At 41.4% G+C, this 14881-nt stretch overlaps 1 protein-coding gene across 1 annotated transcript in view; it reads left to right on the plus strand.

The window, feature by feature from the left end:
* Positions 1-870: 870 nt before the first annotated feature.
* ARPC1A (actin related protein 2/3 complex subunit 1A) overlaps positions 871-14881 on the plus strand; it is a 40448-nt gene continuing 26437 nt past the window's right edge. The window contains exons 1-7 of the mRNA XM_088466686.1: positions 871-1014; positions 4575-4665; positions 6482-6586; positions 9223-9445; positions 9820-9927; positions 10363-10575; positions 11769-11844. Of these exons, the coding sequence (XP_088322812.1) occupies positions 4602-4665; positions 6482-6586; positions 9223-9445; positions 9820-9927; positions 10363-10575; positions 11769-11844 (789 nt within the window). The 5' untranslated portion in view covers positions 871-1014; positions 4575-4601. The remainder of the gene's footprint in view (positions 1015-4574; positions 4666-6481; positions 6587-9222; positions 9446-9819; positions 9928-10362; positions 10576-11768; positions 11845-14881) is intronic.

Raw genomic sequence — 14881 nt, forward strand, 5'->3', positions numbered from 1 at the left:
GCTTGGGGGAGTTACATTATCCATCACTCACCATCACCCTACCCTCCAACATGACCCGTTCCATTAGGTACAAAATGCTCTGTCCCTGGACTTCCCACCTAATGTATGATTGCAGTCACCTGTGTTGAGCTAGGTAATTGATGAGGCAGGTATTTCACCACAGGTGGCTGCAATCATACATTAGGTGGGAAGTCCAGGAGCAGAGCATTTTGTACCTAATGGAACGGGTCATTGGAGGGTCTGCATCACCAACAACACAGCAGAATAATACTGGCATTCCGTGTAATGGGGACCATCCATCAGCGATGGATTGCCACGATCCTGCAATGCGGCAACCCTCCATCGCAGGATTGCAGAAATCCAACATGTTGGATTTTCCCGATTTGACGATCGCGATCAAAAAATGATCGCGATCGTCAAATCGATGACATTTAACATGGAAAATGTCTGCGATCCGGCGACAGATCGCACAACATCGATGGTGGGAGGTTGGCGTTTCCACACGGAAACGCCGGCACTTCCCATCGCATCGCCGGATCACTAAATCCTGTCTCTGATGTATGGCCACCTTAAGAAGAATTCGCTCATCGCTTTGACTTCCAGCTAAATTAGTGCTGAAAATAAATATCTAAAGGCATGTAAATAATTCAGGATAATCTACAAAGCCTATTTACAAGGCACACAGAGAATGTGACAGTTGTAAACTTTGCGCATATAATAACTGCTGGCAATCACTAGCCTGAAAACTGATATCATCAATCTGTCTATGCACTATAATCAATGTTGCTCAGGTGATTATTTTCTGAGAATACCATTGTTACGTCAAGTGCGTTCTTTCAGTGGTACGCATGCGCACATTGCTGCTGAACTTTGCGGCGGCCCGCCCGTCACACTACGCATGCGCGTTGTTGAAACTCTTAGCTTAGCTCTCCTTCCTCTTGCAGTCAGTCACCTCCGTTCCTTTGCTGCCGGGTTCGCGTTGACTGACCAGAGTCCGCGAATCAATTCCTCCTGGTAAGTGACGTTCTCGGTAACCGCAGTTAGAGTAATCCGGCGGCAGCCTTGCGAGCGGGTGTGTTGTGATATATGGGGTGACAAATATTTAATTCAACAATTCAGGGCTAAGGCTCCGGAGTAAGGGCCGTGCCCAAGGTAGCTTCCGGGTTGTGACTAGTAATGTCTGCCCTGTATCATGTACTAGAGCAGTGGTCTCCAACGAGAATTGAGGTGTGAGCTGCTTTAGAAAAATGAAACCTGAAGAGCTACTAAAATTGTAGAAAACATTTTTTTGGGCTAATAACCGAACAATTGAAGGTCATTTAAGTGGAAAATTTTTTTTTTCGTACTAAATAAAAATGCATTTAATTATTAGTGATAGTGTTGTAGTTTGCAAATAAAATTTAAGCACAGGCACATTTTACTGTCAATTACCGGCTCCAAGGAGGTACGTGCAGTAGAGTAGCAAAGGATATAGGCAGGGCTGCTGTGTAATTTTCCATCAGGACTGGGTGGGAGTCACTCGCTCCGCTGTAGCGTAGACGCTGTGGGTGGAACCACGGGGATGCAGGTCAGGTGATTGCTGTAGAGGCTGCGGCGATCACCTGTCGTGCTGCCCTGTGGCTCCTTCCGTAGCATTGATGCCACGGGGGAGCACATGTCAGAGGTCACTTCCTCCTAGTTGACTCAGCAGTACTGCAGCTAGGTGACCTACCAAAATTAAGCCCGCGACCTACAGGTTGGAGACCACTGTACTAGAGCATTGCTACATAGCAACCTATTACTATTTCCATGTCAGCCACTTGTTCCAGAGATGCAGGCTGTTTTTTATGCTTTCTATGTTAATGATGCTGACATGCTCTTCCCAGTGATGGTGAAACTTCATTCATCAAGACCCTGTCAGTGACTGTGTAGCTTTGTACAGCGCAATGATGTTGGTTTGGGAAATTGTCAGCAGTCACCTATATTGGCCTGATGATAATGTTGGCATGCAGAGTGTCAACACTGATGAAATGTCAGCATGGTTACAAAGTTAACAATCCTTTTTTAAGATAACCCTAATTTCAACATAGTGCCTGAATGCATACTGTTATATTACTAAAGGTGATACCTGGCATTTCAGCTATGTCTTTTTAATGCTGGTACACTGATGTTTCTAGCATTTGCATGCAATAATAATAATAATAATAATATTTCAATGACATTACACACTGCTTTTCTTGTCAGTCATTCCAAAATCAGTTTAAAGCGCAAACTATATGCTAAAGGGTGTTGGCCGTTAAAATCATTGTTACCGCATTCTAATTTAGTGGGAGATTCAAAAATAAACTGTCCCTAATCCTGCCCATTATCTGCAAATTAAAATAAAAGTTGGTTACACCATTTTGTTGCGGGTCCAAAAAATATTATTGCCTAGAAAACTTGCACAAGCTACAAAATGTACAAGTTTTGGGAATGGGTGCAAAGGAATCAACTTCAGGCTGGGCAGACACTACACGATAAATTGAACAATTTGTTGTTTAGAGTCAAATCGGAATGACATATCGTGCAGTGTATATGCCTGATTGTGCTCTCCCGCGGGTCGCATACGATAGTGTGATTGGCCAGATTGGACCGACGTATCCACAGGATCAACTAGTGTGTGTGTGTGCATTATGCACTCCAGAGCGCCGACATCAGTGTCCTTCTGACAGCCGACGGAGCGACCCGGCTGCCGACGCCAGTAAGGTGCATGGTGCAGGCGAATGATATATCGGGCGGTTCACTGGATCGTGCAGTGTGTACTGACCACCCGATACATCGTTCAGTCGTATCATTTGGCGTCGCATTAGGGTCTTCAACCTTTGGCCCTCTAGCTGCTGTGGAACTACACATCCCAGCATGCCCTGCCACCGTTTTGATATAACAGCATTCTAAAACTGTCAGGGCATCCTGGGATCTATAGTTCTACAGCAGCTGAAGGGCCAAAGGTTGAAGACCCATGTGTGTACCTAGCCTTGGATAATTTGTTACAAAACATCAGATTTGTAGGTATTCCATTATTAATTCCATAGGCTATAAAAATATACTAATTCAGACATAATATATCTTATTATATTGAACTTAGAGTTAAATGCTGTAAGTACCGTACATAGCAGAGTACCCATGAGAATTCTTGTAAACATTGGTGAATTTCAAATCCATGACCCCAGCACTGTGAGGCAACAATGTCTATTGAATCTAACCTGTAAATGGTCATTTATGATGAATTATGGGGCCCATAAAACAGCAATAAGAAATTTTTTTTAACAATTTCTGCATTTTTTTTTTCTTCATGATTTCACGATTCTCCAATCCACTAATATGCACCCATACATTACAGATGTTTTTTTTTTTTTTTTTGTTATTTGGAAATAATTTTCAACAAATAGTAGATCTGGTAATCGTGAAAGGATCATCATTTTACTAATAGCGGTCGCCTAATCGGCTGATCGTTCACATACACTAGGCAATCTGCAGCCTGATTGGTCGGTGAAATCCAACAAGTTGAACAACCTGATTTACCGTTTCCGATCACTTTCTCTTTGGAATCGGAGAGCCCCGTACATTGCAGATATTTTCACACAATCATCTATAAAACGGGGAATTGCCCCAATTAATTGCTGATGATTGGGTCTCATAAGTCGTAGGGCGGAATTCAATTTGAGGCGAAAACCCGTTATCTGCGATAATATATCGCCGATGACGTAATTTTTGCCTGTTTTAATTATCCTCGTATTCAATTTCAATGCCGGTGCGAAAAGTCTTTGTAAAAAAAAACAGGGATAACTTTTCTCCACACAATAGGTGGCGAAAAAAAGTGCAGAATTGGGGTTTAGGGGTGCAGGATTGAAAAAAAAAATAGCCTGCACCCCTGGGAATGTCCCCTCAAATTAATGTGTCAAAAAAAGTTATTAAAAAAAAAAATCAGGACATCCCAAAAAATTTACTTGAATTTTGGGGTAAAAAAAATAATAATTATGGGGGACAAAATCCTAAAGTAGCAAAATAGATTCCAGAGGGTTCCCAAGTATGTGGCAGGTGTTTTCTTCATTGCGGGTGGTAGCGGCAGATGCATTTTTTAAGAATTTTTAAAAATCATTTAAGGGACTTTAAAAATATGCTTACACCCATTTTCATGTACCCCAAATTGGATGCAAAAAATAAAGCTATGTGCTATTCTGCACCCCTTCTTCACAGGCGCATTTATGCACCTGCTGCAGCTATTTAAAACCCCCGATTACCTTCAGCAGGCAAAAACGGGGGTACCCATAGTGATCTCCCATGTCTGGACATCTTTAGGGGAGTCCACGGAACATTTCCAGAAAATTCCCTGATTTTTTCGATACTTACCTTTCCGCCGTCTCCCGTTCTGACTAAACACCGCGCACAATTGAATAGCTCTGGGAGCTATCTCACGGAGCTATTTACATCGCGGCCAATTGAATCGAGCCAATTGATTTTTCAAGTGCCAACATGTTAAAAAGATACAGAAGTTGCTGTAAAACAAAATGTTTCATATTCGGAATGCCTGTTTTTCTTTTTGTTTTTAAATTTAGATTTCGTAAAGAAATAGCAAAACCAGGATGTCTCTACACCAATTCTTACTTGAACCCATCAGCTGCCATGCATGGAATAAAGATCGCTCTCGTAAGCTCCATACATACTTTTATGGCTAACTTAAAACTGAAGTGGTTTCATTGGAAAAATCTGTTGTTAAGATTCATATTTGTAGACTATTCCTTTTCGTTTAATGCGCCCCCTCATGTAACAAATAAGGGCTAGTCCCTTCATCTGGTATTCCCAACCAACTATGCTGCTAGGAGCCAGTAACTTTGAGGGAGATGTATTATAGCGAGGCAAAGCAGGAAGCAGTGCCAACGAAATTAATGAACATTTCCTCTGCCGGAGTGGGGTGATGTAAAACTACCCCCTCCGGCGATCCCTGACAGAGTCCATAGCGCATCAGCCTAGTGCTGATGCACTGTCTCACCTCCTGGCCGGCTCAACTGGGCATTCGTGAGATTTCACAAGCATCGCAAGATTTCCTGTGCACAGCCTGGAGCCCAGCAGCCACGGACAGTGCTGTTCCTGCTATGGTGGGGCAACGACAGCTGCAGCTGTCATAGCACTCAGTGCCACTGACCGTTCATACATTTGGCTGCACATCGGTGCCCTACCTTGTGAATAGCAGCGCTGATAATGAAGGGGGAGCACCCTGTCATTTAACACCCAACCCCACTTTACTACATGGGGAGTGGTATCCGCGCACATAACGTGCTTTGATGCCACTAAACCCCCATAACTCCATTTCTTACATCTTCCCCTTTCTGTGCTAACAACACAGTAATAGGAAGTCTGTCCACCACTCTCTCATGAAGCTCAGCAGAACTGTACATGAAGGGGTCAGATTAGAGAGAGTGAACATCCTTTAAAACAACATTTACCAATTAAGAGAATATTCAGATCCAAATACACTTTTGATAAAGCATGCAACTACACAGCCATTTGTTATTGGGAGTTAAACTATCCACCAGCAGGCAGAGAAATAGATCAAAACTGTACTCTTACTCCGGAATCGGTATGAATTACCGCCGGTCCCCTGGCCGGCGTTTGGAATCCTGACACCAGGAGGCAGAGGAGGAAATCCTGATCGTCTAAGGTGACTATACACTAACCTAATTCTAACCCCCGAACCCTCCTTTAGGGTGCCTGACCCTAACCTTCCCCCCCCCCCCTCCCCCTTCCCCACCGCCTAAACCTGAGTCCCCCGTTGGGGTCTCTAACCCTTAAGTCCCCCCCGGGGGTGCCTAACCCTCCCTCCCCCCTGGGAGCCCTAAACCTAACTCTACATCTAGACGCCGGTCATTTAACCCTCGCCGGGATATGACAGTCGGGAAGCCGGCTGTCGGTATAATGTCAGCCGACTTCCCGATTGCATACCCTTACTCCATCTTGATCCCTACTAGAGAGAGAATATTAGACCAAGTCTCTGCCCATTCTTCATAGAAGATTTTCTGAAGACAGCATTGGAACAATTTATTGAATCGGCCTGGCTGTGCCTGACACGTGGAGCATGACAAACTATTGTAAGTAAATGGAGGGTAGCAGAACCTCTTGACTTACTAAACTTTTCCTCACCTCCAGATGTGCCCTCAAATGCCTGTTTTATTTTAGCATCATTTAGGCTCTGTCTGACACCTGGATTTCAAGGCTGCAGAATTCAGAACCTAATTAGTTATTGTGCTTGCTCATTACTAGCTAAAATATTACTCCTTTAGTGAAGGTGTGAGACCTTCTACATAAATATTTAACTACTGCAAGGTTTTCTTCCTTTTAGGGCTACTTGTTTTTACTTCTTAACCTGTTTTGTTCAATTACAGAGATTAATAATACTTGTTCAGCTATTGAAACGTGTTGAAATTGATATTTGTGCTTATGTTCTGCTGTTCATACTGCTCCCTAGAAATTGCAATAAGTCCCAATAACCATGAGGTGCATATCTACAAACAAAACGGTAACCAGTGGGTGAAGGTTCATGAACTGAAGGAACATAACGGACACATTACTGGTGGGTATTTACCATATCCCCCACTCCCATTTTTAGTGGTATTTACTAAAGTGCAGGTTTTTAGAAGTGGAGATGTTGCCCATAGAATCTGATTGGTTGCTATCTATTATCTGCTGTAAGGTGCTAGATCACAGGTTCTCAAATTTGTTCCTCAGGACCCCAAACAGTTCATGTTTTCCAGGTCTCCTCACAGAATCATAAGTGATATAACACAAGTCTGTGAAATTTAAGGTATTGAAAGCTTTTTTTAATAATACTTTTATATTCGTAATTATACTCCTGTGTACATCAAGAAATAGTATATAAAAAAAATTACCACATCACATGCACCTATAAGGTGGTTACATACATTTTTAAGAAAAATCTAGAAATTTAATTGTTGACATATTTATTGCAAAATACGAAGAAGTGTAGATGATATCACTGTGTTTTTGTCTTAATAACATGATAAAATCAAACAATAATAGAAACAAAACCATAATTATTGAAAAAAATTGTTACTATCTTGTTTTTTTTTTTGTCTTCAAACTTCGTTTTGTTGCTTTTTTACTTATAAGCTTTTTCTGTGTCGTCTCTGTGTATCATCCAGCAGTAGTCACCCATCATGCTGAAGTCCCAACAACCCTGGTATCTTCTTTCTACATGTTTTAACGTCTTGCTGGAACCGTTCACCCTGTTCTTCAATGTAGTCTCCGAGATTATTCGGGAAATGCTCAATATGGGAATTCAAAAAATGTACCTTTTAAACTCATATTGCCAAGGTTTCTGTAACTATTAAGCATTTCCCTGACAATTTCTTTGTAGTTTGGATCCTTGACATTGCCTAAAAATTTTGAAATCAGCTGTACTGTATGAGTGGTGTGTACTGTATATGTACTGCATGTTGTGGTAGGCAGAAGTTAAAATGAGCCGGCACAGGGCAAAACTGTGTTGCATCACCTTGTAGTGTGTGTGTGTGTGTGTGTGTGTGTGTGTGCGCGCGCGCGCGCGCCCAATGTTCCTTTAGACAGTATGGGGTTTAGGCCCTTTCGTATATTTCAGCTCCAGGACCATGTGGACCTTAAGCTGGCACTGGGTGGGGGGAAGTTTTATGACGAGAACTGAATTGCAACGTTCTATACTACCAACTGAATTCATTTAAGACAATGTTTTATAATAAATGTAGGCAGAATACATTTATTACTTTAAAGAATATGAATAAATGACTTAAGCTGGCCACACACTAGACCAACTTACATCCAACCAGCCAACTTGTTGATTGGTTGGAATGAAAATCTGGTAAGGAATGGGAGTAACTGATCAGCAATTTTCTCCTAAATGCCAGAAAACAGATGAAAATGATCGTTCAGACAAGTTTGTTAAATGTTTGATCTAAACTATTTGTTCAAACAACATTTTTGGTCTATTTTCCGGCGTTTGGGAGCAAAATGCTGATTGTCATTTGCTTTCATTCCTTACCAGATTTTCATTCCAACCAATCAACTAGTTAGCTGGTTGGACAGATAATCTTTAGATGTGTGGCCAGCTTTATTCATAAATACACGTTTTGTAGAAAAAAACATGATGTGATAAGCAAAATCGGGAGTAATTTTCATGTTTAGAAGCCAAAAATCTATCAAGTATCACACAAATTTGTTAAAGCTTTGTCATCGCAGACCTGTGTAATTAGCTCCACCTGTGGAACTTTTGAAAAGTGTCAGTAAGTAATGATTACACCTGTGCACCTGCTGGGTGACCTGGAAAACGTGAACTGTGTGGGGTCCTGAGGACCGAGTTTGAGAACTTGTGTGCTAGATAAATGTTAAGCAGATTCTGAATGGTTGCTATGGGAAACCCACACGTTAGTAAATATACCATTAATATCTCTCCTGTCTTTGGATGTAATTAAATATACCCATTAGTATCTCTTCTGTTTTTGGATGTAAGTAAGTGGAGTAAATTGAGAATTCCATAGTTAGTGATAAAATTCTAGCGATTTATTTATTTTTATTTATTCATCTATTATGCTTTTCAAAACTACATATGGCTATGTGATCAAACTGATATTGGACAGAGTAAAATTTTTTTCTTAAGAACTGTTCAAACAAAAAAATATATGGCTGGAGGAGTTACAGAAGGAAAACTAGTAAAGGGAGAGGGAATACTAGGGGAACATAACAGTGCAAGCAAGCAGCATACAATGCATAGACATGACACCAGGATGTAGCACAGCTCGTACTATGGCATAAAATGGGAGACTCTAGGAAAACTCCTAATTGAGGTCACTTGAAGAAAAGAGCTGTGAAGATCTAGGGGTAAATATACTAAAGCTTCTAAAACCGAGAAGTGGTGATGTTGCCCATAGCATCCAATCAGATACATTTTTCTATTGCATTCTAGAAAGTGATAAAGTGGTGGTGTTGCTCATAGCAACCAGATTCTGTTAAAGAAGCTTTAGTAAATCTACTCATAGAATGTCAACTTTTTGCTCATTAGGATGTGACCTTTAAAATGTGTCTTTAAATTGGCAATACGCTTCAGCTGAATGTTAAATTGTAGCTTCATGACATATAGCCAAGTTAGCCTTGTCATGTAAAACTTCAGTACTACATGTTTGGATAGTTTAACACCATTCATACTTTGTTTTTCTTCTGTAGGTATCGATTGGGCTCCTAAAAGTGATCGCATAGTGACCTGTGGAGCTGATCGCAATGCGTATGTGTGGAGCCAGAAGGATGGTCTGTGGAAGCCCACACTTGTTATCCTGCGTATAAACCGAGCAGCAACCTTTGTCAAGTGGTCTCCTTTGGAGAATAAGTTTGCAGTGGGTAGCGGAGCAAGACTCATATCTGTGTGTTACTTTGAGTCTGAAAATGACTGGTGAGTGTTTCTTTAGTGCCCTTTGTTATTCCTGTATATTATATAAAAATAAACTTAAGCACTTTTTTTGTTTTCTTGGGAGAAGGGCAAGTTGATGGCATGATCACTGTACTAATAAAATATTGAATGATGCTCTGTTCCTCCCTCATCTGCCCCCTGCTTCCTACCAGCGCTGCTCATTGAGTTAGAGCAAGGGGGAGTGCATGCTAGTTGCTTCATTTGGCATCTGGCAGTAACAGTGGCATCTTCTAAATAAAGAATATTATCCAGTTCCTCTTTGTATTTGTTACCAACTTTTAATCAGAAATAACTGTTAATTATTATATCTTACCAGCCTTTCACCTCAAACATTCATGTCTGTCTGTCAATTCTAGGTGGGTAAGCAAACACATCAAGAAGCCAATTCGTTCCACTGTACTGAGTCTGGACTGGCACCCCAATAATGTTCTGCTGGCAGCAGGGTCCTGTGACTTTAAGACCAGGTATAGTATAAATTGAATGTATTGTTACTACATCTAGAACAGTCCCTTATTGTATGGAATCCATGTTTGGGGAAACATCGGTCTTTAGCATATTTGCTTTTGCTTTTGTTGCTGATGCACTTACTGTATACACAAGAACATTATTAACCTGATTCCAAAGGGTGCAACTGCTGGAGAACCCTATTGAAATAAACTAGTTTTCCATATGTGACTTATGCGGTAACAATTAAAGCTAAATGGATCTAAGAAATATATTGTATATATCATATCCCCTAATGCACAGTATTTCAAACAGGTTTTTGAGTACTTCAGGAGAAATCCCGAATGTGATTTAGACAAAAAATCCATCCAGCATGCTCCTATTTACTTTGTTTAATTGAATTTGGGTACATTTTTCATGATTTTGTTCCTAAAGTCTGTGGTTTCTACTTCCAGGGTGTTTTCTGCATACATAAAGGAAGTGGATGAGAAGCCGGCCAGTACTCCTTGGGGTTCCAAAATGCCTTTCGGGCAGCTAATGTCCGAGTTTGGAGGAGCTGGCAGCGGAGGCTGGGTTCATAGTGTCAGCTTTTCTGCTAGTGGAAACCGCTTGGCCTGGGTCAGCCATGACAGCATTGTGTCTGTGGTGGATGCATCAAAAAACATGAGGCAAGTTCCACATAATGTGCGAGTTGTGTAGTTACGGCATATGTGTTGTTGTGTTGTAAAGTGACTATTACTGGCGTGAATATAAACCAATGATATATAAAGTTAAAATTTAAATTGATGTTGATGTATCAAGAGAAGCTGTTAATGTCCAAGTGCTCTGCCATGAGAACATTTGTGTAATTTAGGTATTTGTAGGACCAGTGCATTCCTTATTATATTGTTTCCTTAGGTCGCAGTGATAGTTTGTTTTAGGTTGGGGCTAAACTTGGAACAGGAGGAATCAAATATTGTTAAAATGGGATTTGTGCTAGTAAGCGAATGAGGGTATTGGTAATTCAATTATGGAAAGGTATAAATTATAATATTGCTATATTCTATTTTATTCTAATTTTGTCACAACTGTTTGCTCAGTGGGGTCTATCTGCAACTAATCACACAACTGGTTCAGTTGTTTGGAAGGGACGTCCTGTAGATGGAGTACAGCTCTCCTTTAAGAGGTTGCAAAGGCTTTTTGGGAGATTTGTCAAACCTTGAAGAGGGATAAAGTAGCAACCAATCACCTTCTATGTTTTTACAGGCTGTATTTGAAAAAATGACAGTTACGAGCTGATTGATTGGTACTTTATTTGATAAATCTCCGCATTTATGTATTAAAGTGAGTGATTGGGCAAAAGTATTCTTTATCCTGTTTCTTTGTGGATGTGGTAACTTTTTCCGCAATGGTTTGCTAATTAATAGAAGCTGTTATCCTGATTTTTCTTGATACTGCTGCCTTTCCTGTTGGTTTATGGTTTCTTCCTTAAATTGTTGTTCTTACTTTGGAGAAAACTGACTTTGTACCATATTCTGACTCTGGTGAAAAAGCAGGGTAGAGAATAGGTAGCAAAAGAATATACTTATGCAATCAAGAGTTCATATGTGAGAGGGTGTGGGCTGCATAAGTAAAAGCTAGTGCACAATCCACATCTTTTATTTAAGTTGCTGAAACTTCTTATGCTAGCATGTGTTTACTATTTAAGTTAGTTTTTATAATTTATTGGTTCTCTGTAATTCACTTTTTTTTTTTTTTTTTTTTAAATGCTAATTTTATAACGTTGAAGGAAAGATTAAAAACTGCACTTTTTATCATTATTATTCTTTATACAAATGCTATGTTTATACACTGGATATATAATACAATTTTCTGTTTATAGTTTATCGCAGCTGAAGACTGAATTTTTGCCACTTCTCAGTGTCATCTTTGTGTCCGAGAACAGTGTGATAGCAGCTGTAAGTATGTGGATCCCAGGGACCCACCACTTTAAAAAAAAATTGGATCCTACCTGACCATTTCTGGGTCCCATCATAATTTATGCTTTAGAGCCCCCATATGCCCTTCACACATGCCCACATACCTCTAGAATGCCAATCTTATAACTCCAATTGCATCGGTTTTTTACCTAGAGATCAGACTGCAGTCCCCATTGACAATAATGGGCACTGCAGTCTGCTGCGGTAGTTAGCCTTCTGCAGGAGATATCTGTGAAATCTGATACATAAAATTGTTTCAGCATAATTTTATGAAAAACCACAAACCTATAAATTAGGGGTGAGCGGATTCGGTTCTACTCGGTTCCGTTCGGATTTAAAAACCGAATGTTATTGGCTATCAGCTGTCATGAGTTTTGGATAGTATAGTATAAATACATTTTAAAAATATACTAAAAAGATTTTGTTCTCTTACCTTTCAATAAAAATGTTCAAGGAATTATCTGCCTCTAGCTGTGCTTCTTCAGGAGTAGGAGCCAGGCACAGGAGTAGGAGACGGGGAGCCGGGGACAGGTGTAGGAGGTGGGGAGCCGGGAACAGGAGTAGGAAGTGAGGAGCCAGTGATCGGAGGATTCGGGGAAGGGAGCTATGGGCAGTAGGGGTAGGCAGGGACAGGAGAAGGGATTGGGTGCCACCGGATATTAGAGAGGAAGGGAAGCCATATACTGCAGATGGTAGAGGTGAGCTGGGGATAAGAGAAGTAGGCAGGGACAGGAACAGGGGTTGTGTGCCACTGGGTATTAGAGGGGGAGGGGAGCCACATACAGGAGGAGGGAAGCTGGGGGCAAGAGGAGTAGGCAGTGACAGCAGAAGGGGCTGGGTGCCAGATATTGGATGTGGAGGGGAGCTAGGAACAGGAAGGATATGCAGGGACAGCTAAAGGGGCTGGTTGCCACTGGGTATTAGAGGGGGTGGGAAGCCACATACAGGAGGAGGTGGAGGAGTGCTGGGGGCAGCCGAAGGGGCTGGGTACCACCTGGTATTAGAGGGGGTGGAGAGCTACATACAGGAGGAGGTGCAGGGGAGTTGGGGACAAGAAGAGTAGACAGGGACAGCAGAAGGGGCTGGGGGATACCAGGTATTAGGGTGGAGGGAAGGCGGGGATTAGAGGCAGAAAGCCAGGGACTCATTCGTAGCAGGCACCTTGGCTGTTCCAAAAGAGGATTACACTTTAGGCTAGTGGTTCCCAAACTGTTTGCCGTGGCACCCTGGGGTGCCTCATGTTGGTGGGCCAGCACCAAATCAAATTATGGTCAATTCAATGTAAATATGTGGGCAAACAGAAGCACTTTACTACTTTTTAATTTTTTTTTTTTCTGAATTTCTTAATAAAAACTTAAACTTAGGGGTGCCGTGAAAACAATGCTGATACTCTAGGTGCCATGATTCAAAAATGTTTGGGAACGACTGCTTCAGGCTACGGCCGCGCTGTCCTCCGGCAGGGGAGACAAACTGCGGGCAGGGCCTCGCGTCTCCACTGTGCTTTTGGCTGGACATAGAGAGGGGGCACTGTACTTCTGGCAATAGACAGCACACGCAGCCCATGCAGATAACAGTGGCTGGCCCAAGGTGTTAAAATGGGACCGGCCAGTGGTGCATCTGTCACTTTGTCCCCCGGCTCAGCCCGTCTGGCTTCTGCTCCTGACTGTGAAGTGATCTGGTTCTCCGGCTCCGCCTCCAAATAGCAGGAGAGGCGGCAGCGAATTAAATTTCCTCCCAGCTTTTGAAGGGGTAGACAGGGTAGATTCCTATTGGCTACAAACCACAGCATCTAAGCCGACTCAGGAGCCAGGGATTAGCCGCAGCGGAGCGCGTCCCCATGGACACTACCGGGTAAAATGCGTGCTGTAGAGTATATTTGCGATCACTGAGAGAAACTAATGAGAAAAAAAATATATACTTTATTACAATACTATAGTGTCCTAGTATTAATGTAAAATGTTGTTTTATCGTTTTCTCACGTACAGTACATTGACAGATTTTTGATCCAACCACACAACTATTTGGCTGACTGGCTGCTAATCTATTATATTTATAAGTAGAAATGCTTTGTATGACCTCTATGCAGTGATGTCTGGCCAGCTTTGAGATATAGGGGCTGATGGAGATTTGCATGCAAGTCCGTTTCCCAGACGGGTCATGTGATTTTCACTGTGTGTGTGCTCTGTAACCGAGCGTACACATCTACAAGTGATTCACAGTTGTAAGCATCTTCACTTGCGGCTAGATGGATAGTAATGGGCTGCTCAAGTTGAGTGGGGACATGTAGGCAGCTTTGTGATCTATGCAGATTTCTTTCTAGTCGGCATTCCAGCGCCAGTATTGTGTGCGCTGGGATCTTGTACTCAGCCTCCCTGGGGTATTGCACTATTTTCTGTAATTTTTACATTAGAATTAGGATTTTTCACCTATTCTGGAGGTGGGGGCTAAAAGCCGTATGAACTACCATTGAAACCCACAATGTTAACGTAACGGATTTCTAATTGAATAAGAAAAAATAGTGGCTGTTTTTATCCATGTTAAAAAGTTGTGCAACCTAGTTTGCAACTGATTAATTCTACCCTTCTTCTTTTTTTTTTTTTTTTTTTTTTAAATATTAGTTTTTATTGAGGTTTTCTTTATTTAAAAAAAAAAAAAAAAAAAAAGGGATACAGAAAAAGGGAGGGGGAAAAAAACACAGGGCAGGGTTAGGGGGTACAGATAAATAGGCACTTCAAAACAATAATTTAAAACAATAAAAAGACCAAAATCCGTATATAACATACACAATTGGTAGAAAATACTTTTAACCTATCATACAGTTCAAACATACAAAAGTATCAATGTGCATTAACTGGAAGGCATGGGCCCTCCGCAATAAACTGATGCCAGCTAAACCACTTTATAATTGGGGAATTGGCAGAAGAAGAATAAGGGCAGTTTAGAGTCTCCATCAAAAAAAACTATAATTAAGCTTGGACTTAACCAACAGAAGGGGTGGGGGTTTATCCTGCTTCCA

This window comes from Taudactylus pleione, unplaced genomic scaffold (genome assembly GCF_031769625.1).
Source record: "Taudactylus pleione unplaced genomic scaffold, aTauple2 ptg000066l, whole genome shotgun sequence".
NCBI classification, from domain to species: Eukaryota; Metazoa; Chordata; class Amphibia; order Anura; family Myobatrachidae; genus Taudactylus; species Taudactylus pleione.